This window comes from Lolium rigidum, chromosome 5 (genome assembly GCF_022539505.1).
Source record: "Lolium rigidum isolate FL_2022 chromosome 5, APGP_CSIRO_Lrig_0.1, whole genome shotgun sequence".
Lineage (NCBI taxonomy): Eukaryota > Viridiplantae > Streptophyta > Magnoliopsida > Poales > Poaceae > Lolium > Lolium rigidum.
This window is the reverse complement of record NC_061512.1, coordinates 199858795-199881457: the sequence shown is the minus strand read 5'-3', so window position 1 is coordinate 199881457 and position 22663 is coordinate 199858795. Positions and strand designations below refer to the sequence as shown.

General features: G+C 45.0%; 1 protein-coding gene across 1 annotated transcript; it reads right to left on the bottom strand.

The window, feature by feature from the left end:
• Positions 1–4560: 4560 nt before the first annotated feature.
• On the bottom strand, positions 4561–8047 carry LOC124655279 (alanine aminotransferase 2-like). The gene is made up of 15 exons (XM_047194199.1): positions 7997–8047; positions 7839–7889; positions 7565–7615; positions 7405–7470; positions 7255–7316; positions 6999–7077; positions 6739–6843; positions 6538–6648; positions 6132–6269; positions 5866–5940; positions 5636–5756; positions 5374–5528; positions 5163–5237; positions 4822–5025; positions 4561–4701 (listed from the first exon to the last, which is right to left on the bottom strand). Exons 1-15 carry the CDS (start codon positions 8045–8047, stop codon positions 4561–4563), a joined length of 1485 nt encoding a protein of 494 aa, XP_047050155.1.
• Positions 8048–22663: the final 14616 nt, after the last annotated feature.

Here is a 22663-nt window from a genome sequence, read left to right as displayed (position 1 = left end):
GGGCATCGGCCAGGCCTGAATGAGACCCGTCCATGGGTCACGCTGCGGCAGCTAAGGGGCCATGGAGGAGGGCGGTGGCGGCCCTGGTGGTGTCAGCGCGGGAGGAGCTGGTGCAGGAGCAGGTGGCCGCGGCGGAGGAGTCGGCGCTGGAGCGGGTGTCCGATATACAGGATTTTTGCCACGGTAGTTGGGGCTCGGACGCCATCCAAGAGGGGCCGTCGGTGGTGTAGCAGGGGTATGCAGGAGGGGCGGGCTAAGCGCTGTGTGAAACACCTACGGAGGATGCACGGCCTTGCGAGCTTGATTCTGAGCTTCGAGTTGCAAAATAGATCGCACTTCGGAGAAAGTTGGGTAAGGTTTCAGCAGTGGGATGAAGGCGACTTGCTTCTCAAATTGATCGCCGAGACCGACGAGAAGGGCGTTGATAAGGGTGCGGTCGTCGACGTGATCACCGAGTTCCCGAAGTTCATCACCGATGGCCTTGATGCGTTGATAGAAGACGGTGACGGGGGAGTCGCCTTGAGTGCTGGTGCGGAGCTCGATGTGAAGAGCGTTGATGCGCGAGTCGGAGTTGTCCTAAAAGAGCTGCTGAAGGGTGGCCCATAGTTGGGCAACCATGGCGTCGTCGGTGGAGACTAGGTTGAAGAGCTCGGTGGAGATCCTGGTGTAGATCCATTGAATGACGGTGTGGTCGTCCTTGACCCAGCGTGGATCGGCGGGCCGTGGTGTCGAGGTGAGGTTGATGTGATCGCGGAGGCCGCAACGACCGAGATGAACATGGAAGAGGTGGCGCCAATGGTAAAAGTTATGCTTGGAGAGATCGAGGACGATCAGGACGAACAGAGAGACGTCGGCGATCGTGTAGGCTAGGGTAAGTTGTGGGGGCTGTGAATTTTGTTGGGGATTTTGGTGGAGCATAGAGGTAGATGAAGAAGATAGATCGGCGCCGGCAGCGGCGCGCGCCTCGGCCGTGGTCCAGAGTGGACGCGTTGACGGTGGAGTGGGCGGAGCCATCTAGGTGAGGAAAACCTAGACGTCTGATACCATGATAGTTTGGAAGAATAATAACTTGTATTGATTTAAACAATATTATAATATTTATATAGAAGAGAGGAGGGGGTCGGCCGGCCTAGGGTTAGACCCAAACCGACTTAAGCTAGAATCCTAACACAACACAAAACAAACTCTAATAGAGGTGACCGGCAGCGAGCACCGGTACGTCGAGTACGCCTGCTCCGTCTTGCAGGAGTCCTCGCACGAGTGGCTCCGGGTCGGCCGGAGCGTGCCGCTCGGCGCGTAGCCAGCGCCGTCCACAACAGCGAGCAGCAGGTGACTCGCCACCAGCACGAGTACCAGCAGGGGGCAGCTTCCGGTGGACCTTAACATCTTCTGTAAACTCTGAAAGGCCTGATGCCGATCTTTATTAAGAGAGGGGAAGAAAAGTACATCAAGCTCCGAGGTGGAGCAACAGCTAGGAGACGAACGAGAGTCTGGACAGGCCCAGCCTTCGCCAAACGCTCCAGCGAGAGTACAAAAGCGCAAGAACACTCAAAAGACAACAACGAACTAGCCCTCCCCAGTAGCTACCAGGCCCGCAGAACGCCACGTGGCGATCTCATCTCTAATACCCTCAAAAATCTCCTGTACTGAGTGTTGCACCCCATCAAATATTCTTGAGTTCCTCTCCTTCCAAATCCTCCAGTGGACAAGGATTACGACGGTGTCAAAGTCGCGTCTTTGTATCTTGGGCACTTGCTTCCTAACCAGCAGCCACCAATCCTCCGTGCTCGTTAAGTTTGGGCCAGGGACAGGGAACACAGCTGATGACCACGACATGATCTTGCGCCAAACCTGAATGCTGAACCTGCAGTGGACGAACAAGTGAACGCAGGTTTCGTCATCAGTCTGACACAGTTGAAAGGAGCCAGAATTTGGCCACCCGCGGCGTTGAAGATTGTCCGCCGTCAGGCATCTTCTGTGAACGGCGAGCCACATGAAGAACTTGCACCGAGCTGGGGCCTTAGATCTCCAGATTGGTCGTGCACAGGGGAAGCACTTGTTGGCCACGGAGAAGAGGTTGTACGCACTGCTTGTGGAGAAGTTGCCGTCGCTGGAGTGGCACCAGACCAAGGCATCAGCAGCGTCGTCGCTAAGTTGCACCTGAAGCAACTCATCCCAGAGGTGTAGATACTGGGCCAACGCAGCTCTAGACACCCCACCTCTGATGTCTTTAATCCATGTGTTGTTGTGGAGCGCTTGTGAGATGGCCAGGCCGGAATCCTTGACGAACGATGCCAACAGTGGGTAGGCGTCTATGATGGCACGCTTCTCTGGAAGCCATTTGTCAGTCCAAAACTTGGCACGTTTACCGTCACCAAGGCGGACAAAGGAGGAAGCCCTCACCATTGCTGTAGCGTCTTTATCATCATGGAGAGGAATGAGGCACCAGGGCCTGGGCGAGCTAGCCCACTTGAGCCAAGGCCAGCGACAACGGAGGGCGCAACCAAAGTAGCGCAAATTAAGAACTCCCAAGCCACCATATTGCACATGCATGCATACTCTGGACCACGGGAGCACGCAGTGACCCCCATTGATTTCTTGTTGGCCTTTCCAGATAAACCCCCGGCATCGCTTGTAAATGATCTTAAGAGCCCAAGCTGGAAGGTCCAGCACAGCAAGGAAGTGAAGGGGTAAGGCCATGAGTACTGACTTGGTGAGGACCAAACGACCACCGGGGTTCAACAACTTGGGGATCCATCCTGGTAATCTGTTTGAGAAATTGTCAATGAGTGGCCAAATATCAGCTCGCCTGAGACGTCCAGTAGTGAGGGGTAGGCCTAAGTACTTGATAGGAAAAGGACAGATCTCGCAGTTGAAGAGGCCAGCCACCATGAGCTCCACGCCTTCCTCGCACCGGATGCCGGTTATGGTACTTTTGCTCAAGTTAATTTGAAGGCCCGAGGCATCGCCGAAAAGCTGTAGAATTTCCTGAATCACTTCGCAATCAGACCTTGAGGGCTTAAAGAAGACGACAGCGTCGTCAGCATAAAGCGAAGCCCGAGGCACCTGAGGGCTGAGCTTGAGTCCTGCAAGGAGGTTGTGATCTACAGCCCACTGGAGCATCTCCTGCATTGCATCCATCGCCAAGATAAACAAGGCAGGTGAAAGGGGATCCCCCTGCCGCACTCCCCGCGCCAGATAGAAGGAGTCACCACGCTCGCCATTAATGCAGATAGACGTGGCCGCCGATGACAGGAGCGTACTAATCCAGGAGCACCAGAGCCTTCCAAAGCCCCTGCATTGCATGACCTCCAGGAGGAACTCCCAAGAAAGTGTATCGAAGGCCTTTGAAATGTTAAGCTTGAGCAGGGCTGCGGCCTCTTTCTTCCGATGCAGGAAACGAGCGGTGTTGCGCACCAACTTGAAGTTCCCATGAATGCTACGCCCTGCAATGAACGCACTTTGTGCGTGGGAGATCAAGCCAGGGAGCAGCGGGGCGAGACGGGTGGCCAACAGCTTAGAAAAGATTTTTGAGAAGCCGTGCACCAGGCTAATCGGGCGATAATCCTTGATCTCCAAAGGGTCCTCATTTTTCGGAATTAGGATCATCATGGAAGAATTCATGCTACCAAAACTTTGACAGTGACCAAGAGAGATGTGGTTTAGGACGAGCATGAGATCATCTGCGATGGTGTTCCAGCATAGTATGAAGAAGATGTCTGAGAAGCCATCGGGTCCGGGAGCCTTGTCAGATGGCATATCCATCGATCGAGTTGCATGCGATCCATGCGATAAGCGAAACCAGTTGATACAAGGCGTGCCGTCGTGCAACTGAAACAAGCTTCGTCCTCGTGAGCGCAAGTCAAACAGAGGCGGCTGTGGACTGAGGACAGCTCGGAGACGGCAATGCAAGAGAGAAGACATGTCAAGGACTCAAGGATAAGCGAAACCAGTTGATACAAGGCGTGCCGTCGTGCTACGGATTTCAAGAAATCTTCAGCTAATCGCTTTTATTAGTAGTTGAAAAGACCCAGCTACAATGGAAGATCCAGCTACAGATCAAATGAAAACTGATGAATGATTTGCCTCCCTGTCTGGCGTCTCAGTCCTTTGCTGCTCGATGAAAAACTTCCACTGTGCTAGTTCCTGGTTTGGCTGACTTTTGTGCAAGCTTGATCTGGCTGAGAGCCTGTTTTGTATATTCATTTAATCTTGGTTACTGTAATAGGCTTAGCCTTCTAAAACGCTAGCAGTCGGCGGTGATCTCCCCGTCTGTTCTTTCTTTTCCTGTTGGTTACCTTCCTGCCGTGCGCGGCAAAAACATACTTAGCATGTATGCTGTGTGGCTTTTCATTATCTTCGTAGAAAATCAATCCCATATTGGATCGCTTGGAAAAAAATTAGTAGTTGAAAAGGAGAGTGCCTGTCAGTTGCAGAAGTTTTACTAGTAGAGTAGTAGCACAACACAGACTTAATTTACAGGGAGCAAAGAGCACAGCGCCGCCAGAGTTCAGGCCGGGCAGTGTATCATGCGTGGCGCAGCTGCAGATCCGACCCAGATCAGCTCCGGTCACGGAACTCGTTCATGAAGGCCTCATGGAAGGATTTGAGGCGTGGGATCATCTCGTTGATCTTGTCCTCGCCGGGGAGGATCGTGCACCGGATGTGCCATGTCCCCGTGGCCATGTTGCGTCCAGAGATCTTGTCGCGTCACGGTCATTTGCAAGAAGAACAATGCCAAATTCAGGACACCACAGTTAACAATGTGATATGCAATCTTTCCCCCACATTGATTTCGTTTTACTGATGTTAGAGTCTAACCTGGTGGAACCCGGAGCCAGGGACGACGGCGATCCCGGCGTCGTCGAGGAGGCGGCACGCGTAGAAAATGTCAGGGGAGACGCCCTCGATCTTCGCAGCTTTGATCGCTGCTACAGGGAGGTGTATCCGGGGGAAGAGGTAGATTGCGCCCTCTATCTTGTTGCAGGTCACGCCCTCCAAGCTGTTGAACGCCTCCTCCAAGGTCTGCAACAAAGACAAAGAGCGAAACTACAATGTTTCAGGGCATGCAAAGCTGGTTTTTCTTCAGTTTCATCCTACTTCCGATGGAGGAAGAAGAAACACGGCGTGCTTGTGACACCAAACTGCACGTAGGAGGATACCTTGGCACGATTGACCATAGATGACTGAATGTTTTCCTTCTCGGCCAAAAATCTCTCAAAACAATCATCCCCTATCTGCAAATATCAAGATAAACTTGGTAAAATCACATGCCCTTTTTTCACGATGCTACTTGTACAATAGTAATTTCAGGATACAAAACATACATTAAGTAAAATAAATTTCGGTGAACATGGGAAGGGCAGGACAAACCTTAGGTGTATCCATAACTAGGCTGGTAAGAATTTGGCCACCTATGTTGGGGCAAAGAGTCACAGAGGCCACCTTGCAAATTGCACCAACCACATCTTCTCCAAAACCGCATATCTCCATGTAGCCTCCCCTTCTGCCACATTCTCCAGAGTACCCTGCAAGAGTTCAAGTGATGAGAGAATAACCAGTGTTCTTCAACCAATATCCCTGAGGCTTATTTTGTCGAGAACGTGAACCGTGTTTTTGATGTACGGAGATTTACCCATTGAAACCGAATGGTATGACACTATAGAGATGTCATTCGCATTGTACCCAAGTGATCTGGCAACTTTCTTGAAAGAATTGAACTTCTTATGGTCCACATATATGTTATCTTGATATACCTGCAAACATATATAGATAATTAACCAAAAATCATCATTAGCAATAGCTGAACTTGCAACAAATGCAACTTGTAGAACGAACTGGATATGCCATTCAGAAAGGACAAACCTCGTCGGCAAGTAAAACTAAACCTTCTTTCCGACAAAATTCCACTATCTCCTCCTGGTTGGTGACAGACATTACCTAAAGCAGAGCATGGAAATGTTGAACAAGAAACTTTGGACTTTGCCTGATAGTAATTCTATGATGCAGGATACCTCCAGCATTTCAGTTTGGGTTTCATCTTTTAATTTTCAGCTAAACCTTTTTCAGATATGTATTGTATTTTCCAATTCATGTATAGTATTGCAATATATATGTATATATTGTCATACCTGTCCAGTAGGATTTCCAGGATTTATGACCACCATGGCTCGAACAGTCAAACCAGATATACGAGCCTCCTCCAAACACCTCTTTACTTCGAAAATCTCAAGTCCCCAATCACCATCCTCACTAAGGTTATATGGTATCTAAAAACTCAATTCAGTAACTCGGTCATTTCTTGCATGTAATAAAATTAGCACTACTTTTACATCACCATCCCCATTAAGGTTATATGGTACCCAAATACTGAATTCAGTAACTGGTCCTTTTACACACATTCGAACATTCCTGTTTTACAGTTTCTTTTCGAGACAAAATATCAGCCATCTGATTATAAGTTTGAGATTCAATGAACAAAGTTAGTCCGAGGAATTGCAAATGTTGCATGATTCTTTCATAAAGCTAGCACCATACCATCGTTCCACCATGGAGTATAATGGAAGCCGAGTATAGTGGATATTCAGGTAAAGGGCATAAAATTCCATCTTCCTCCGATCTTATGAGCATCTGCAAAGTCAAGTTTATCTGGAAGGAAGAAAGAAAAAAGGTAGCCATGTTTAGGATATCCGGATGTGATGGATCTCTCTTGAGTGCTGCAGAGTAATAGAGTACTACCGCCGAACTCGCTCCATCTGTTAGAAAAATGTCTTCTGGCCTTGATGGATAACCATCTCTCCCAGCGATGCCATCGGCGACTGATTCGCGCAAACTTTTGATTCCCTGATCACGATAGAAAAATCAAAATAATCATTCCGAATATGACAGGAAAAATATATCGTCATTTGGACAATAGGACAACTCTGAAGCCAGGACATTCTGGCACACTGATACTGCCCAAAACATCACACTACTCGAGCGTGTACTCCAACAAGTACCTGACTGGGAGTATATGGGCCGGAGTCTCTGCCAGGCATTGCCTCGATAATCTTCCGCGCTCTTTTTATGGCGCATGCACTGTAATATTAGATTGAGACAGTGTTTGTCAATTTTCTGTCAGTCAAATATTGTGTCGTGATGCGAGTTTTTTCTACTAGAAAAAGAAAGAATTACAGTGCTTGTTCTGTTTTCTTTTGAATGATTGTAGCAAGATATATGCCAAAATGAAATCGAGCTATATATTTAGTGTCCAACCTGAATAACAAACGAGTCTCGTCCCTCTCCAGGAGGGTTGGGTTGTCACACAGAGAAAGAACCTGAAGGCAATATATCAATTGGCATGAAGCATCGATGTCGTATTTAACCAATTTAGTATGTTTTTAATAAGAGCTTAAGAACTGTAACCTCGCGAAAGAAAGTTATGGGTCGCTGACCGAGAGCCTGGGGGTTCCCAAGATTGCAGTATATTATCTGCTAGAAGGAAATTACTTATATATCATAATTTCTTTTGACCAGAATCACTACTAGCTTGGAGTATATAACACAATTGATGGCAAGCACGCACCTCTTCGAATGGGCGAGAACCTGGATTTTTCTTCAGCTCCTCCTGCAGGCGCTGGATGACAGAAAGCCAGGCATACAAGAAAACAAGGTTTATAACCAATGTTTCCACAGAAGTGCAACATCATCGAAGATCCAAGTTCGTGCAGAATGGAGTAGATTACAGGAATCTCTGTGTGTGCTTACACTAGTGGTGTACGTATAATCTACATTAGTCAAAATTAATAGCTGCGGAGGTGTCTGCACTCTGCAGAGTGCAGGTAGATTCTTAGGATTACCTCAGCGAGCGTAGCAATCTCGCCGCAGGGCTCATAGTTGAACGTCTTGACCTTCAAACGGAGCCATATGTACATGTTAACCCCATCTATTTTTCATGTAAGAACAGAACCGTGGCTTGCATTTAGTGCCCAAAGAAGGATGCATGAACGAGCCGTACCCTGGGGTTTATGGTCTCCGCGGTGATGGAGGCGGTCTTGTTGTACGACATGGCGCCGGCAAGGAGCAAGCTGGGAAGCAGGAAAACGGGAGCAGGGAGGCTGCGTGGCTGTGTAGCTGGGGCAGGAGGACCATGGGTGAAGAAGAAGAGGAGCTTAGGCGGTGGCGGTGGGGAGTGGTCAGACCGCAGCTGCCACGTCCCGGGTGGGAACAAGGCTCCGAGTCTGGGCCTCCGCGTCGTGTAAGCACGCCCGCGCGCTGAGGCCTGAGGGCATGGCAGGCGTCAACGAGTCCGTGTGATTTTGTTGATTTGTGCCGCATGCGTGCCCCGCGCCCGCGGCGGCGGCTATCCGGCACGCACGATGCGCCGCCCGGCGGGAATCAGAATCCAGGGGCTCTGCTAAATATACATCCATCCATACAAAACGGAATTGCAAGTTACTCTACTAAATAGCTAGTTTGTTGAAGGGGGTTATGAAATAGTGAAAATCCAATTCAGCTCACGGGCCGGTATATATAAATTTACTGTGTGAAGATACATTTCACAATGTTAAAAATAACTGAAATAAAATTTCACACGTACATATAGCCTTTCTATTTTCGCACATAAGTTTTCAGTAAAAGAATATTTTAATGCTCCAACATGGTTATTTATGGGACTTTTTAAATCTTTATACGCATGCCACATAAAATATTCTTTTTTTCTAAAAACGTATGTACAAACATAATATGTTCAGATGTGCACGCGATTTTTTTTTTAAAAAAATATATGTTTTTTTTAATAATAGGTTCATATGCATATGCATATATGAGCCAAAACACCACCTTCATGAAATAGCTAGCTATGCATTTGTTTTTTTTTCATGTTATTATATAAATGTAAGCTATCCATTTTTTGAACGACCCAGATTTGTAGGATAATCTTCTCATAGTTATTTTTTTATAGATTGTACTTTAATTACTACATTAATTATTACTGGTCCTCTTAAAACCATGAGCTTTGTTTTCACGTATGATCAAACCAGAAAATGAAACGTACATTTCGTATTTATGACTTTTTTACGTAAATTGAATTTATTTTTCACAAATATCTACACACCACACGGTGAAAAACATTTTACTCTTCCAATATTTTTTGTTGGTTTGGGTTGCTCATCAAGCATATCGCTCGAATTTTACTCTTCCAATATAGCTGTGCTAACAACTAAATCTTGAGTACGATGGATAAATGCCCATACTAAAGACAAGAAAAATGTGCAATTGAAAACAAAACCCTCCAAAACTATATGTTGTGCTCAATCCTTCACCGCTCACGATGGCATCGTCACATAGCTGAACAAGACAAACACAAGCAGAGCAGCCATTGAGTCACCCACATAGAGTTGAAAAAAAAAGAACTCTCCTTTGCCGTTGTCACCATAGCCACATGTCGTAGACACAACATCTTAGGAGAGAACATAAGCATATACGACCAATGGAGGCCGAGCTACATGCAGCTTTTTATTTTGAAAAAAAATCAAAATTATATTTTAATTTTTAAAAAATTCTGAAAAAAAATTCTGGATGTATCAATGATGGTATCTACAAACATGTAAAATCTGAATATAAAATTCTTAATAGTTTAGGATACACAAAAATGATGAATGTGTGGATATGAGAATAGTAAATAGTGCACATTTTTAAACATATAAAACCTGTCAGATTTTGTTATTTTTTATGTTGTCTACAATACGAAGAATTTCACATTGAGGTTTTGCACATTTGCAGATTTCATCATTGTCTACATTAAGAATTTTTTCAGATTTTTTTAAAACTTAAAACTGTGATTTTTGAATTGTTGAAAATAAAGGGACACATGTAGCTCGGCCTCTATTTGAAGTTTCCGGTATAAGCTGCCCTACATGATTATGGGAATCTATGTTAATTTGAGATGTTGAATCTAGTTTTTATTTGGCTAACTATTCTATGTCTTAGAGTTATCTTGATGGAGTGTTATTTGTAGATGGATAATGTATCCATGATGCTAACCAATTTGTGCCAGCCTACGTGGATAAGACAATAACGTGACGTGTTTTGATGGAATGAACTAGGTGGTGTTATTAACCTAGTAATAAAAAAAGGTAAACACACTTGTGATGTGTGATACATACTTTCTTAGACCGCCTCACGAATGGTAAGAAAATAAGTTTTTTTTTAATAATTTGTTATTGTACGGGGAGTATATGAATCCTCAACATCATGTACCAATACATAATGTAATGTTGTAATTGCACTTAAGTTATTAGTTGAAAGACAACTTCTATGTCTACAATTTTGTGTGTTTTGATAACACCACTTGAATAAGATTTCTACCGTATGTACTCAAGTGTGTAGAAATTAATTTATCACTACGGATGTTGACCCACCTTTTGGTGGAAGAGATCTTGCTGAGGAGAAGTGCATATGAGAAGAGGAGTGAAGAGAAGGCTAGGAAAGTTCTCCAGGCCGGATCATCCGACACCCAAGCGGCCGGACCATCCGATCCCCGCATTTAAAATTTCCCCAATGGCGGCTACCAGAGATGGGGGGCGTACGGAAACTCCATTCGCCTCCAGAAGTGATTTCTGTATGGTCCCCTTCCGTGAGATGGGAAAAAGCAGACAAGAAGAGGGTGAAAGTATTTTCCATCCACCCCCACTAGTGGAAAACGGACCTTTAGCTCTGGTTTATTTGCGTCTTTAGTCCCGGTTGAGCAACCGGGATTGCTCAATCGGGACTAAAGGCCTTCACCTTTAGTCCCGATTCAAATATAAATTGGGTCTAAATGGTCCTCCACGTGGTGCGGCTAGGGGGCTTGGGGTGGAGGAGCATTAGTCCCGGTTCGTGTTAGGCTGTCTGCCAGGGCAGATAAGATGATCATTTATCTGCCGCGACAGAGGTTTAGGGTGGAGCAGTGTTTCTCTGCCGCGGCAGACAAAATGACCATTTCTCTGCCGCGGCAGAGTTTCAGGGTTTTATGTTATTCATTCAAATCTGCATGCATACATCATTCAAGGAACCACAACATCGTCCTGAATATATAGACATCGTCATGAAATACAGTACACGTAATGCATATTTATAATATAAAGTCGATCCTCTTTACCATGTCTATTTTCTATGCCTAATATCAAATATTAACTCCCGATGGTATGCTCCAGTTGAAGCTATGACCTCCCTAACTAAGAATCCCGCCAACTCCTTTTGAATTGCTCGTATGCGATCCACCGTTAGGAGAGTGTCCCGCACACATTCCATCTAATTTTAAAAAAGGAGATCAATATATATGTTGATTTTGTAAACTGCAAGCAACGCAATGGACAGAGGTAAACAGATCGAAACTGGTCTAGTTGATTTTGTACCTCACCCACCCTCCCGTTTGGCTGCATATGCGTATCTGGAGGAGCCCATGGAGATGACGTTCGGGAAGTTCCACTTCCGCGTCGAGAAAGAAGGAGCGTATCGTCTCGAAATTCCGATCTCGTCGGGATTATCGGCGGTCGATCCCGATTTTTCGAGCTCAGCATCATCAATCGAGTCAGGCGACAAGGAGATTTCATCGCCACGCTTCATCAGCACCAGGACGAGCGAAAAACTCGTCAAGATCTTCAGCGACATGTCCTTCGAGTCATCTGAACTCCTATATAAGCGATGACTCGAGCGACACCGACAGCTTCAACTTCATCGACAAATCCATCACCGTTGGAAAGGTCTTCACCAATCTACGATGGTGTCACCAAACCCGACAAAGTTCAGAACCCAGATCTACGCAATTGGAGAACCAAGCCGAACAGAACCAGTGACGTCAGAGGCTTTCGACGATGCGGGTAAACCATATGTCGATCCCGCAGATCTCGCGCGAGGTTTGGGAACAAAATATATCGGAACAGGAACACGAGAGATGGTGCAATTTCCGCAGGCCGTATGGGATCGAGTCGCAAGAGCTATTGATGGTACAGAACCAATGCCTATTGCGGCAACACCTGAGGAGTCACAGGAGGGAGCTCGAGAAACAGAAAATCGAGTTGGATAGGAGGCAGGAAGCAGCTTCCGCATCAAGCAGGTGAAGAGCGGAGCTAAGTCGACATTCAGGAACTTCGGGAGATAGTCACAGGGAAGCTCGAAGGAGAACGAGATCTCGTCTGCAAAATATACCTAAAGCAGAGAGAGAAAACTTAGTTCAAAACCTCGACATGTCTTTTATGTCAATCGACACGAGGGGGAATATTATTCCCAAAACACCGGAAGCTGGGTATATGGCGACGTGATGCGTGTGGTTGACACGTCCGTTGGGAACCCCAAGAGGAAGGTGTGATGCGCACAGCGGCAAGTTTCCCTCAGTAAGAAACCAAGGTTTAATCGAACCAGTAGGAGTCAAGAAGCACGTTGAAGGTTGATGGCGGCGGGATGTAGTGCGGCGCAACACCAGAGATTCCGGCGCCAACGTGGAACCTGCACAACACAACCAAAGTACTTTGCCCCAACGAAACAGTGAGGTTGTCAATCTCACCGGCTTGCCGTAACAAAGGATTAACCGAATTGTGTGGAAGATGATTGTTTGCAGAGAAAACAGTAAAAACAAGTATTGCAGCAGATTTGTATTTCAGTATTAAAAGAATGGACCGGGGTCCACAGTTCACTAGAGGTGTCTCTCCCATAAGATAAAAGCATGTTGGGTGAACAAATTACAGTCCAGGCAATTGACAAATAGAGAGGGCATAACAATGCACATACATGTCATGATAAGTATAGTGAGATTTAATTGGGCATTACGACAAAGTACATAGACCGCCATCCAACCGCATCTATGCCTAAAAAGTCCACCTTCGAGGTTATCGTCCGAACCCCTTCCAGTATTAAGTTGCAAAGCAACGAGACAATTGCATTAAGTATGGTGCGTAATGTAATCAACAACTACATCCTCGGACATAGCGCCAATGTTTTATCCCTAGTGGCAACGAGCACAGCACAACCTTAGAACTTTCTCATCACTTGTCCCGGTGTCAATGCGGGCATGAACCCACTATCGAGCATAAATACTCCCTCTTGGAGTTAAAAGCAAAAACTTGGCCAGAGCCTCTACTAGTAACGGAGAGCATGCAAGATCATAAACAACACATATGTAATAACTTGATAATTAACATAACATGGTATTCTCTATCCATCGGATCCCGACAAACACAACATAGAGTATTACGGATAGATGATCTTGATCATGTTAGGCAGCTCACAAGATCCAACAATGAAGCACAATGAGGAGAAGACAACCATCTAGCTACTGCTATGGACCCATAGTCCAGGGGTGAACTACTCACTCATCACTCCGAGAGGCGACCATGGCGGTGTAGAGTCCTTCGGGAGATGAATCCCCTCTCCGGCAGGGTGCCGGAGGAGATCTCCAGAATCCCCGAGATGGGATCGGCGGCGGCGGCGTCTCGATAAGGTTTTCCGTATCGTGGTTTTTCGCCTCGGGGTTTCGCGACGGAGGCTTTAAGTAGGCGGAAGGGCGAGTCGGGGGCCTGACGAGGGGCCCACACCACGGGCGGCGCGGGCCCCCTTGGCCGCGCCGCCTTGTGGTTTGGCCACCTCGTGGCCCCACTTCGTATGCTCTTCGGTCTTCCGGAAGGTTCGTGGCGAAATAGGCCCCCGGGTCTTTGTTTCGTCCAATTCCGAGAATATTTCGTTACTAGGATTTCGAAACCAAAAACAGCAGAAAACAGACAAGCGGCACTTCGGCATCTTGTTAATAGGTTAGTTCTAGAAAATGCACGAATATGACATAAAGTGTGCATAAAACATGTAGGTATCATCAATAATATGGCATAGAACATAAGAAATTATCGATACGTCGGAGAGGTATCAAGCATCCCCAAGCTTAGTTCTGCTCGTCCGAGCGAGGTAAAACGATAACAAAGATAATTTCCGAAGTGATATGCCATCATAACTTTGATCATACTATTTGTAAACATATGTAGTGAATGCAGCGATCAAAACAATGGTAATGACATGAGTAAACAAGTGAATCATAAAGCAAAGACTTTTCATGAATAGTACTTCAAGACAAGTATTAATAAGTCTTGCATAAGAGTTAACTCATAAAGCAATAAATCAAAGTAAAGGCATTGAAGCAACACAAAGGAAGATTAAGTTTCAGCGGTTGCTTTCAACTTGTAACATGTATATCTCATGGATAATTGTCAACATAGAGTAATATAACAAGTACAATATGCAAGTATGTAGGAATCAATGCACAGTTCACACAAGTGTTTGCTTCTTGAGGTGGAGAGAGATAGGTGAACTGACCCAACATAAAAGTAAAAGAATGGTCCTTCAAAGAGGAAAGCATCGATTGCTATATTTGTGCTAGAGCTTTTATTTTGAAAACATGAAACAATTTTGTCAACGGTAGTAATAAAGCATATGAGTTATGTAAATTATATCTTACAAGTTGCAAGTCTCATGCATAGTATACTAATAGTGCCCGCACCTTGTCCTAATTAGCTTGGACTACCGGATCTTTGCAATACACATGTTTTAACCAAGTGTCACAATGGGGTACCTCCATGCCGCCTGTACAAAGGTCTAAGGAGAAAGCTCGCATTTTGGATTTCTCGCTTTTGATTATTCTCAACTTAGACGTCCATACCGGGACAACATGGACAACGAGATAATGGACTCCTCTTTAATGCATAAGCATGTGGCAACAATTATTATTCTCATATGAGATTGAGGATATATGTCCAAGACTGAAACTTCCACCATGAATCATGGCTTTAGTTAGCGGCCCAAAGTTCTTCTCTAACAATATGCATGCTCCAACCATTAAGGTGGTAGATCTCTCTTACTTCAGACAAGACGGACATGCATAGCAACTCACATGATATTCAACAAAGAATAGTTGATGGCGTCCCCAGAAACATGGTTATCGCACAACAAGCAACTTAATAAGAGATAAAGTGCATAAGTACATATTCAATACCACAATAGTTTTTAAGCTATTTGTCCCATGAGCTATATATTGCAAAGGTGAATGATGGAATTTTAAAGGTAGCACTCAAGCAATTTACTTTGGAAGGGCGGATAAATACCATGTAGTAGGTAGGTATGGTGGACACAAATGGCATAGTGGTTGGCTCAAGTATTTTGGATGCATGAGAAGTATTCCCTCTCGATACAAGGTTTAGGCTAGCAAGGTTATTTTAAAGAAACACAAGGATGAACGGTGCAGCAAAACTCACATAAAAGACATATTGTAAACACTATAAGACTCTACACCGTCTTCCTTGTTGTTCAAAACTCAATACTAGATATTATCTAGACTCTAGAGAAACCAAATATGCAAACCAAATTAGCAAGCTCTAAGTATTTCTTCATTAATGGGTGCAAAGTATATGATGCAAGAGCTTAAACATGAGCACAACAATTGCCAAGTATCAAATTATCCAAGACATTTTAGAGTTACTACATGTAGCATTTTCCAATTCCAACCATATAACAATTTAACGAAGAAGAAACTTCGCCATGAATACTATGAGTAGAGCCTAAGGACATATTTGTCCATATGCTACAGCGGAGCGTGTCTCTCTCCCATAAAGTGAATGATAGGATCCATTTTATTCAAACAAAACAAAAAACAAAAATAAACCGACGCTCCAAGCAAAGTACATAAGATGTGACGGAATAAAAATATAGTTTCGGGGAGGAACCTGATAATGTTGTCGATGAAGAAGGGGATGCCTTGGGCATCCCCAAGCTTAGACGCTTGAGTCTTCTTAGAATATGCAGGGGTGAACCACCGGGGCATCCCCAAGCTTAGAGCTTTCACTCTCCTTGATCATATTGCATCATACTCCTCTCTTGATCCTTGAAAACTTCCTCCACATCAAACTCGAAACAACTCATTAGAGGGTTAGTGCATAATAAAAATTAACATGTTCAGAGGTGACACAATCATTCTTAACACTTCTGGACATTGCATAAAGCTACTGGACATTAATGGATCAAAGAAATTCATCCAACATAGCAAAAGAGGCAATGCGAAATAAAAGGCAGAATCTGTCAAAACAGAACAGTCCGTAAAGATGGATTTTATTATGCCACCAGACTTGCTCAAATGAAAATTCTCAAATTGAATGAAAGTTGCGTACATATCTGAGGATCATGCACGCAAATTGGCTTAATTTTCTGAGCTACCTACAGGGAGGTAGACCCAGATTCGTGACAGCAAAGAAATCTGGAACTGCGCAGTAATCCAAATCTAGTACTTACTTTACTATCAAAGACTTTACTTGGCACAACAAAACTTAAAACTAAGATAAGGAGAGGTTGCTACAGTAGTAAGCAACTTCCAAGACACAAATATAAAACAAAAATACTGGAGTAAAAACATGGGTTGTCTCCCATAAGCGCTTTTCTTTAACGCCTTTCAGCTAGGCGCAGAAAGTGTAACTCAAGTAACATCAAGAGACGAAGCATCAACATCAGAATTTGTTCTAATGATAGAATCAAAAGGTAACTTCATTCTCTTTCTAGGGAAGTGTTCCATACCTTTCTTGAGAGGAAATTGATATTTAATATTACCTTCCTTCATATCGATAGTAGCACCAATGGTTCGAAGAAAAGGTCTTCCCAATATAATGGGGCAAGATGCATTGCATTCAATATCCAAGACAACAAAATCAACGGGGACAAGGTTATTGTTAACCATAATATGAACATTATCAACTCTCCCCAAAGGTTTCTTTTTAGCATTATCAGCGAGATTAACATCCAAATAACAATTTTTCAATGGTGGCAAGTCAAGCATATCATAGACTTTCTTAGGCATAACGAAATACTTGCACCAAGATCACATAAAGCATTACAATCAAAATCTTTGACTCTCATTTTAATGATGGGCTCCCAACCATCCTCTAGCTTTCTAGGAATAGAAGTTTCAAGTTTTAGTTTCTCTTCTCTAGCTTTTATGAGAGCATTTGTAATATGTTTTGTGAAAGCCAAGTTTACAGCGCTAGCATTGGGACTCTTAGCAAGTTTTTGCAAGAACTTTATAACTTCAGAGATGTGGCAATCATCAAAATCTAAATCATTACAATCTAAAGCAATGGGATTATCATCCCCAAGGTTGGAAAAAATTTCAGCAGCTTTATCACAGTGCGCTTTAGCAGCTTTAGCAAGTTCCAGGTAATTTTGCGCGCTTTGCACTATGAGTAGAAGCATTGCCAACACCAATTATTTTATTATTGATAGTAGGAGGTGCAGCAACATGTGAATTATTAGCATTGCTAGTGGTGGTAATAGTCCAAACTTTAGCTACATTTTCCTTTTAAGCTAGTTTTTCATTTTCTTCTCTATCCCACCTAGCACGCAGTTCAGCCATTAATCTTATATTCTCATTAATTCTAACTTGGATGGCATTTGCTGTAGTAACAATTTTATTTTCAATATCCCTATTAGGCATAACTTTCGATTTCAAAAGATCAACATCAGAGGCAAGACTATCAACTCTAGAAACAAGAATATCAATTTTATTGAGCTTTTCCTCAACAGATTTGTTAAAAACAGTTTGTGTACTAATAAATTCTTTAAGCATGGCCTCAAGTCCAGGGGGTGTATTCCTATTATTGTTGTAAGAATTTCCATAAGAATTAGCATAACCGTTACCATTATTATAAGGATATGACCTATAGTTATTACTAGAATTGTTCCGATAAGCATTGTTGTTGAAATTATTATTTTTAATGAAGTTTACATCAACATGTTCTTCTTGGGCAACCAATGAAGCTAATGGAACATTATTAGGATCAACATTAGTCCTATCATTCGCAAGCATAGACATAATAGCATCAACCTTATCATTCAAGGAAGAGGATTCTTCAACAGAATTTACCTTCTTACCTTGTGGAGCTCTTTCCGTGTGCCATTCAGAGTAATTAATCATCATATTATCAAGAAGCTTTGTTGCTTCACCAAGAGTGATGGACATAAAGGTACCTCCAGCAGCTGAATCCAATAAATTTCGCGAAGAAAAATTTAGTCCTGCATAGAAGGTTTGGATGATCATCCAAGTAGTCGATCCATGGGTTGGGCAATTTTTAACCAGAGATTTCATTCTTTCCCAAGCTTGAGCAACATGTTCATTATCCAATTGTTTAAAATTCATTATGCTACTCCTCAAAGATATAATTTTAGCAGGGGGATAATATCTACCAATAAAAGCATCCTTGCATTTAGTCCATGAATCAATACTATTCTTAGGCAGAGATAGCAACCAATCTTTAGCTCTTCCTCTTAATGAGAAAGGAAACAATTTTAATTTTATAATGTCACCATCTACATCTTTATACTTTTGCATTTCACATAGTTCAACAAAATTATTGAGATGGGCAGCAGCATCATCGTAACTAACACCGGAAAATTGCTCTCTCATGACAAGATTAAGTAAAGCAGGTTTAATTTCAAAGAATTCTCGTCTGTAGTAGCAGGTGGAGCAATAGGTGTGCATAAGAAATCATTATTATTTGTGCTAGTGAAGTCACACAACTTAGTATTTTCAGGGTTGGCCATTTTAGCAGTAGTAAATAAAGCAAACTAGATAAAGTAAATGCAAGTATACTAAATTTTTTTGTGTTTTCGATATAGAGTGCAGGACAGTAAATAAAGTAAAACTAGCAACTAATTTTTTTTGTGTTTTGATATAATGCAGTAAACAAAGTAGTAAATAAAATAAAGCAAGACAAAAACAAAGTAAAGAGATTGAGAAGTGGAGACTCCCCTTGCAGCGTGTCTTGATCTCCCCGGCAACGGCGCCTTAAAATTTGCTTGATGCGTGTGGTTGACACGTCCGTTGGGAACCCCAAGAGGAAGGTGTGATGCGCACAGCGGCAAGTTTCCCTCGATAAGAAACCAAGGTTTAATCGAACCAGTAGGAGTCAAGAAGCACGTTGAAGGTTGATGGCGGCGGGATGTAGTGCGGCGCAACACCGAAGATTCCGGCGCCAACGTGGAACCCGCACAACACAACCAAAGTACTTTGCCCCAACGAAACAGGTGAGGTTGTCAATCTCACCGGCTTGCTGTAACAAAGGATTAACCGAATTGTGTGGAAGATGATTGTTTGCGAGAAAACAAGTAAAAACAAGTATTGTAGCAGATTTGTATTTCAAGTATTAAAAGAATGGACCGGGGTCCACAGCTCACTAGAGGTGTCTCTCCCATAAGATAAAAGCATGTTGGGTGAACAAATTACAGTCGGGCAATTGACAAATAGAGAGGGCATAACAATGCACATACATGTCATGATAAGTATAGTGAGATTTAATTGGGCATTACGACAAAGTACATAGACCGCCATCCAACTGCATCTATGCCTAAAAGTCCACCTTCAGGTTATCGTCCGAACCCCTTCCAGTATTAAGTTGCAAAGCAACAGACAATTGCATTAAGTATGGTGCGTAATGTAATCAACAACTACATCCTCGGACATAGCGCCAATGTTTTATCCCTAGTGGCAACAGACACAACACAACCTTAGAACTTTCGTCACTCGTCCAGGTGTCAATGCAGGCATGAACCCACTATCGAGCATAAATACTCCCTCTTGGAGTTAAAAGCAAAAACTTGGCCAGAGCCTCTACTAGTAACGGAGAGCATGCAAGATCATAAACAACACATATGTAATAACTTGATAATTAACATAACATGGTATTCTCTATCCATCGGATCCCGACAAACACAACATAGAGTATTACAGATAGATGATCTTGATCATGTTAGGCAGCTCACAAGATCCAACAATGAAGCACAATGAGGAGAAGACAACCATCTAGCTACTTCTATGGACCCATAGTCCAGGGGTGAACTTGTTGACGTCGAAACCCCACGGCGGGCGAGAGGCGGCAACACGAGTAGAGCCGGGAACAACTAGGGCTGCGGGTGGCCCCGGTCCCTCGGAGCGGCTGACCCGCAAAGCCTCCTGGTCACACGTCCGATGCTATCGCAAGGGCGTGCCACTTGACCTATACCAGGTCGGGAAGGTGTTGATGATGCCTTGCTTAGTTTCCCGCGCGGCATACACGTAAACATTAAATACGAGCCTCGATCGGCTCTCAGGTTATCCTGTGAATCGGCTCAAAGAGCCGATCCACCCATGATTCGTACAAGGTGTCCGAATATATGGTGGTTGTTATCACCAGAATTTGACCGAGTCAGAGGTGGGCCGCGATCAAGATGGACTGGGAGAATATATATATAGAAGAAATACGTGAATCGGCCTTACATGCAAAGTTTGGGCTAGTTTGCCCTTGTATCTGTAACATATTAGATTGCGTGTCGGTTAGAGTTAGAGTTTTACCCGTGCACGGTTAGGTGCACGCCTGAATTAGAAAGTCCCTTGGACTATAAATATGTATCTAGGGTTTATGGAATAAACAACAACCAACGTTCAACACAAACAAATCTCGGCGCATCGCCAACTCCTTCGTCTCGAGGGTTTCTCCGGTAAGCACCATGCTGCCTAGATCGCATCTTGCGATCTAGGCAAGACAAGCTCTGCCCACGTTGTTCATGCGTTGCTCGTGCCGAAGCCTTTTTGATGGCGAGCAACGTAGTTATCTTAGATGTGTTAGGGTTAGCATTGTTCTTCGAATTACATGCTTTCGTTATGCAACCCTTGCACATCTAGCCGCCCTTACACCTATCTTAGGTGTAGGGGCGGCACCCCGCTTGATCATAGTTTAGTAGATCTGATCCGTTACTGTTTGCTCCTTGTTCATCAAGGATTAGTTTAACATCCGCAATAGTTAGGCCCTACAAAGGGTTGGAGGATCCAGCGGCGTGTAGGGTGACGTTTGCTAGCCCTAGAAAGGATGTTCCGGGGATCAACCTCGTGTTGGTTTTTAGGCCCTGTCTAGGATCGGCTTACGGTCACCGTGCGCGAGCGCGAGGCCCAATCGTGAGTAGGATGATCCGATTATGCGGTGAAAACCCTAAATCGTCGTAGATCTCATTAGCTTTATCTTGATCAAGCAGGACCACCATATATTCGGACACCTTGTTCGAATCATGGGTGGATCGGCTCTTTGAGCCGATTCACGAGATAACCCGAGAGCCGATCGAGGCTCGTATTTAATGTTTACGTGTATGCCATGCAGAAACTAAGCGAGGCATCATCCACACCTTCCCCGACCAGGTATAGGTCGGGTGGCACGCCCTTGCGATAGCATCGGACGTGTGACCAGGAGGCTTTGCGGGCCGTCGCTCCGAGGGACCGGGCCGCCGCAGCCCTAGTTGTTCCCGGCTCTACCGTGTTGCCCGTCTCTGCCCGCCGGGGGTTTCCGACGTCAACACATTCTCGGCACGCCCGGTGGGACAACCTTCGACATCCACCACATCGCCATCTACATCCGAGATGGCGGAAAGCACTCCGGTCAAGTACGAGGATCTGCCTGATGAGCTCAAGAAGAAGCATGACGAGATCAAGGCAACCCTCGAAGCCGAACTCATCGGCTCTTTCTCATCCCATGGCATCAAGTGGACGGGTTTCACATGAAAGTGCGTCCGGTCCGTTCGCCGCTGCGCATTGGCAGCACCAGAGTACCGATTTCACCGGCGTCCACCGTTAACATGGTGGAGCGTACTTACCTTGAGGAGTGCCAACCAAGATCCCCACTCGACATCAACGTCCGGGACCCGGACGCCACTATGGTAGGGACGGAGATGAGGGTAGCTGCTCTCACAGCGGCGACAAGGAAGAAACCGTTCCACGCGACCAGCTCCGACACTATGTATGGGCAAACGCGGCAAGGCCGATCCGTGAGATCGGCCCCAAAGATCTATAGAGGAATACCGCCAGACCAGCGTGGACCTACTAACATAAAGGCCGACTCTAGGAATCGGCCAAAAAATCATCCTCACCATGTTTCGGTCTGGGCTCAACGTCGATCTAATGGGCAATGGGATGCGTCGGCCGAGGCACCGGAAGAAATCCACGTTGTTCCTAACAAAGCCGACGTTCACATCGTAGTCTTTTGGCTAGCCGTAGAGCCGATGTCGCGCAATTCCTGGCAGAACCGGCTCGGGGGGCACCTAATCATATGGGCATGCGGCGACACCATTGAGCATGTGCGGAGGAATACTGGCGAGCCGATAGGGAAATTGGCGGAAATTGACAATATATAAAAACAAATCAAATTGGCAACGCAACCGAGCCGATGCACCGACGTTGACTTGACAAGTACGGCAAAGCAAGTTTACATGCATCGGCTTACACAAGGAGGCCCTACCGAAGAAAAGCATTAAGGGCGTGAAGAGCATCGGCACGGATTCGATCCACCTCGGCGATCTCGGCCTCGTCGTCCTCGTCTCTCCCCATCACCACCGGCTGCTCGTGGCACGAACTTCAGCCAGGTCGGCCTTCGCATCAGCCGTGAGACCTTTTGCTTCCTCTTGGGAGCAAGCAATGAGGGATTCCTCGTCCTGGATAAGTTGTTTGGTCTCCATGGCCCTCTTCTCAAGGTCCTCCAGTTCCTTGCGCAAGGTCGCAAGTTTGACGCTACGAGCGTAAGTGGCGGTCTTGGCGTCTAAAACGGCTTTCTTCTCATTGAGCCGTTGACATTTGCCTGCAATATCGGCTCTCAACGGGAGTTGGGCG

Coding starts and splice junctions, on each gene's coding strand:
- LOC124655279 (XM_047194199.1), bottom strand. CDS start 8,047: ATGTCGTACAACAAGACCGCCTCCATCACCGCGGAGACCATAAACCCC. Junction 7,616..7,838: donor AGATTGCTACGCTCGCTGAG/GTAATCCTAAGA, acceptor TCTGTCATCCAG/CGCCTGCAGGAGGAGCTGAA. Junction 7,078..7,254: donor GAGACTCGTTTGTTATTCAG/GTTGGACACTAA, acceptor CTAATATTACAG/TGCATGCGCCATAAAAAGAG.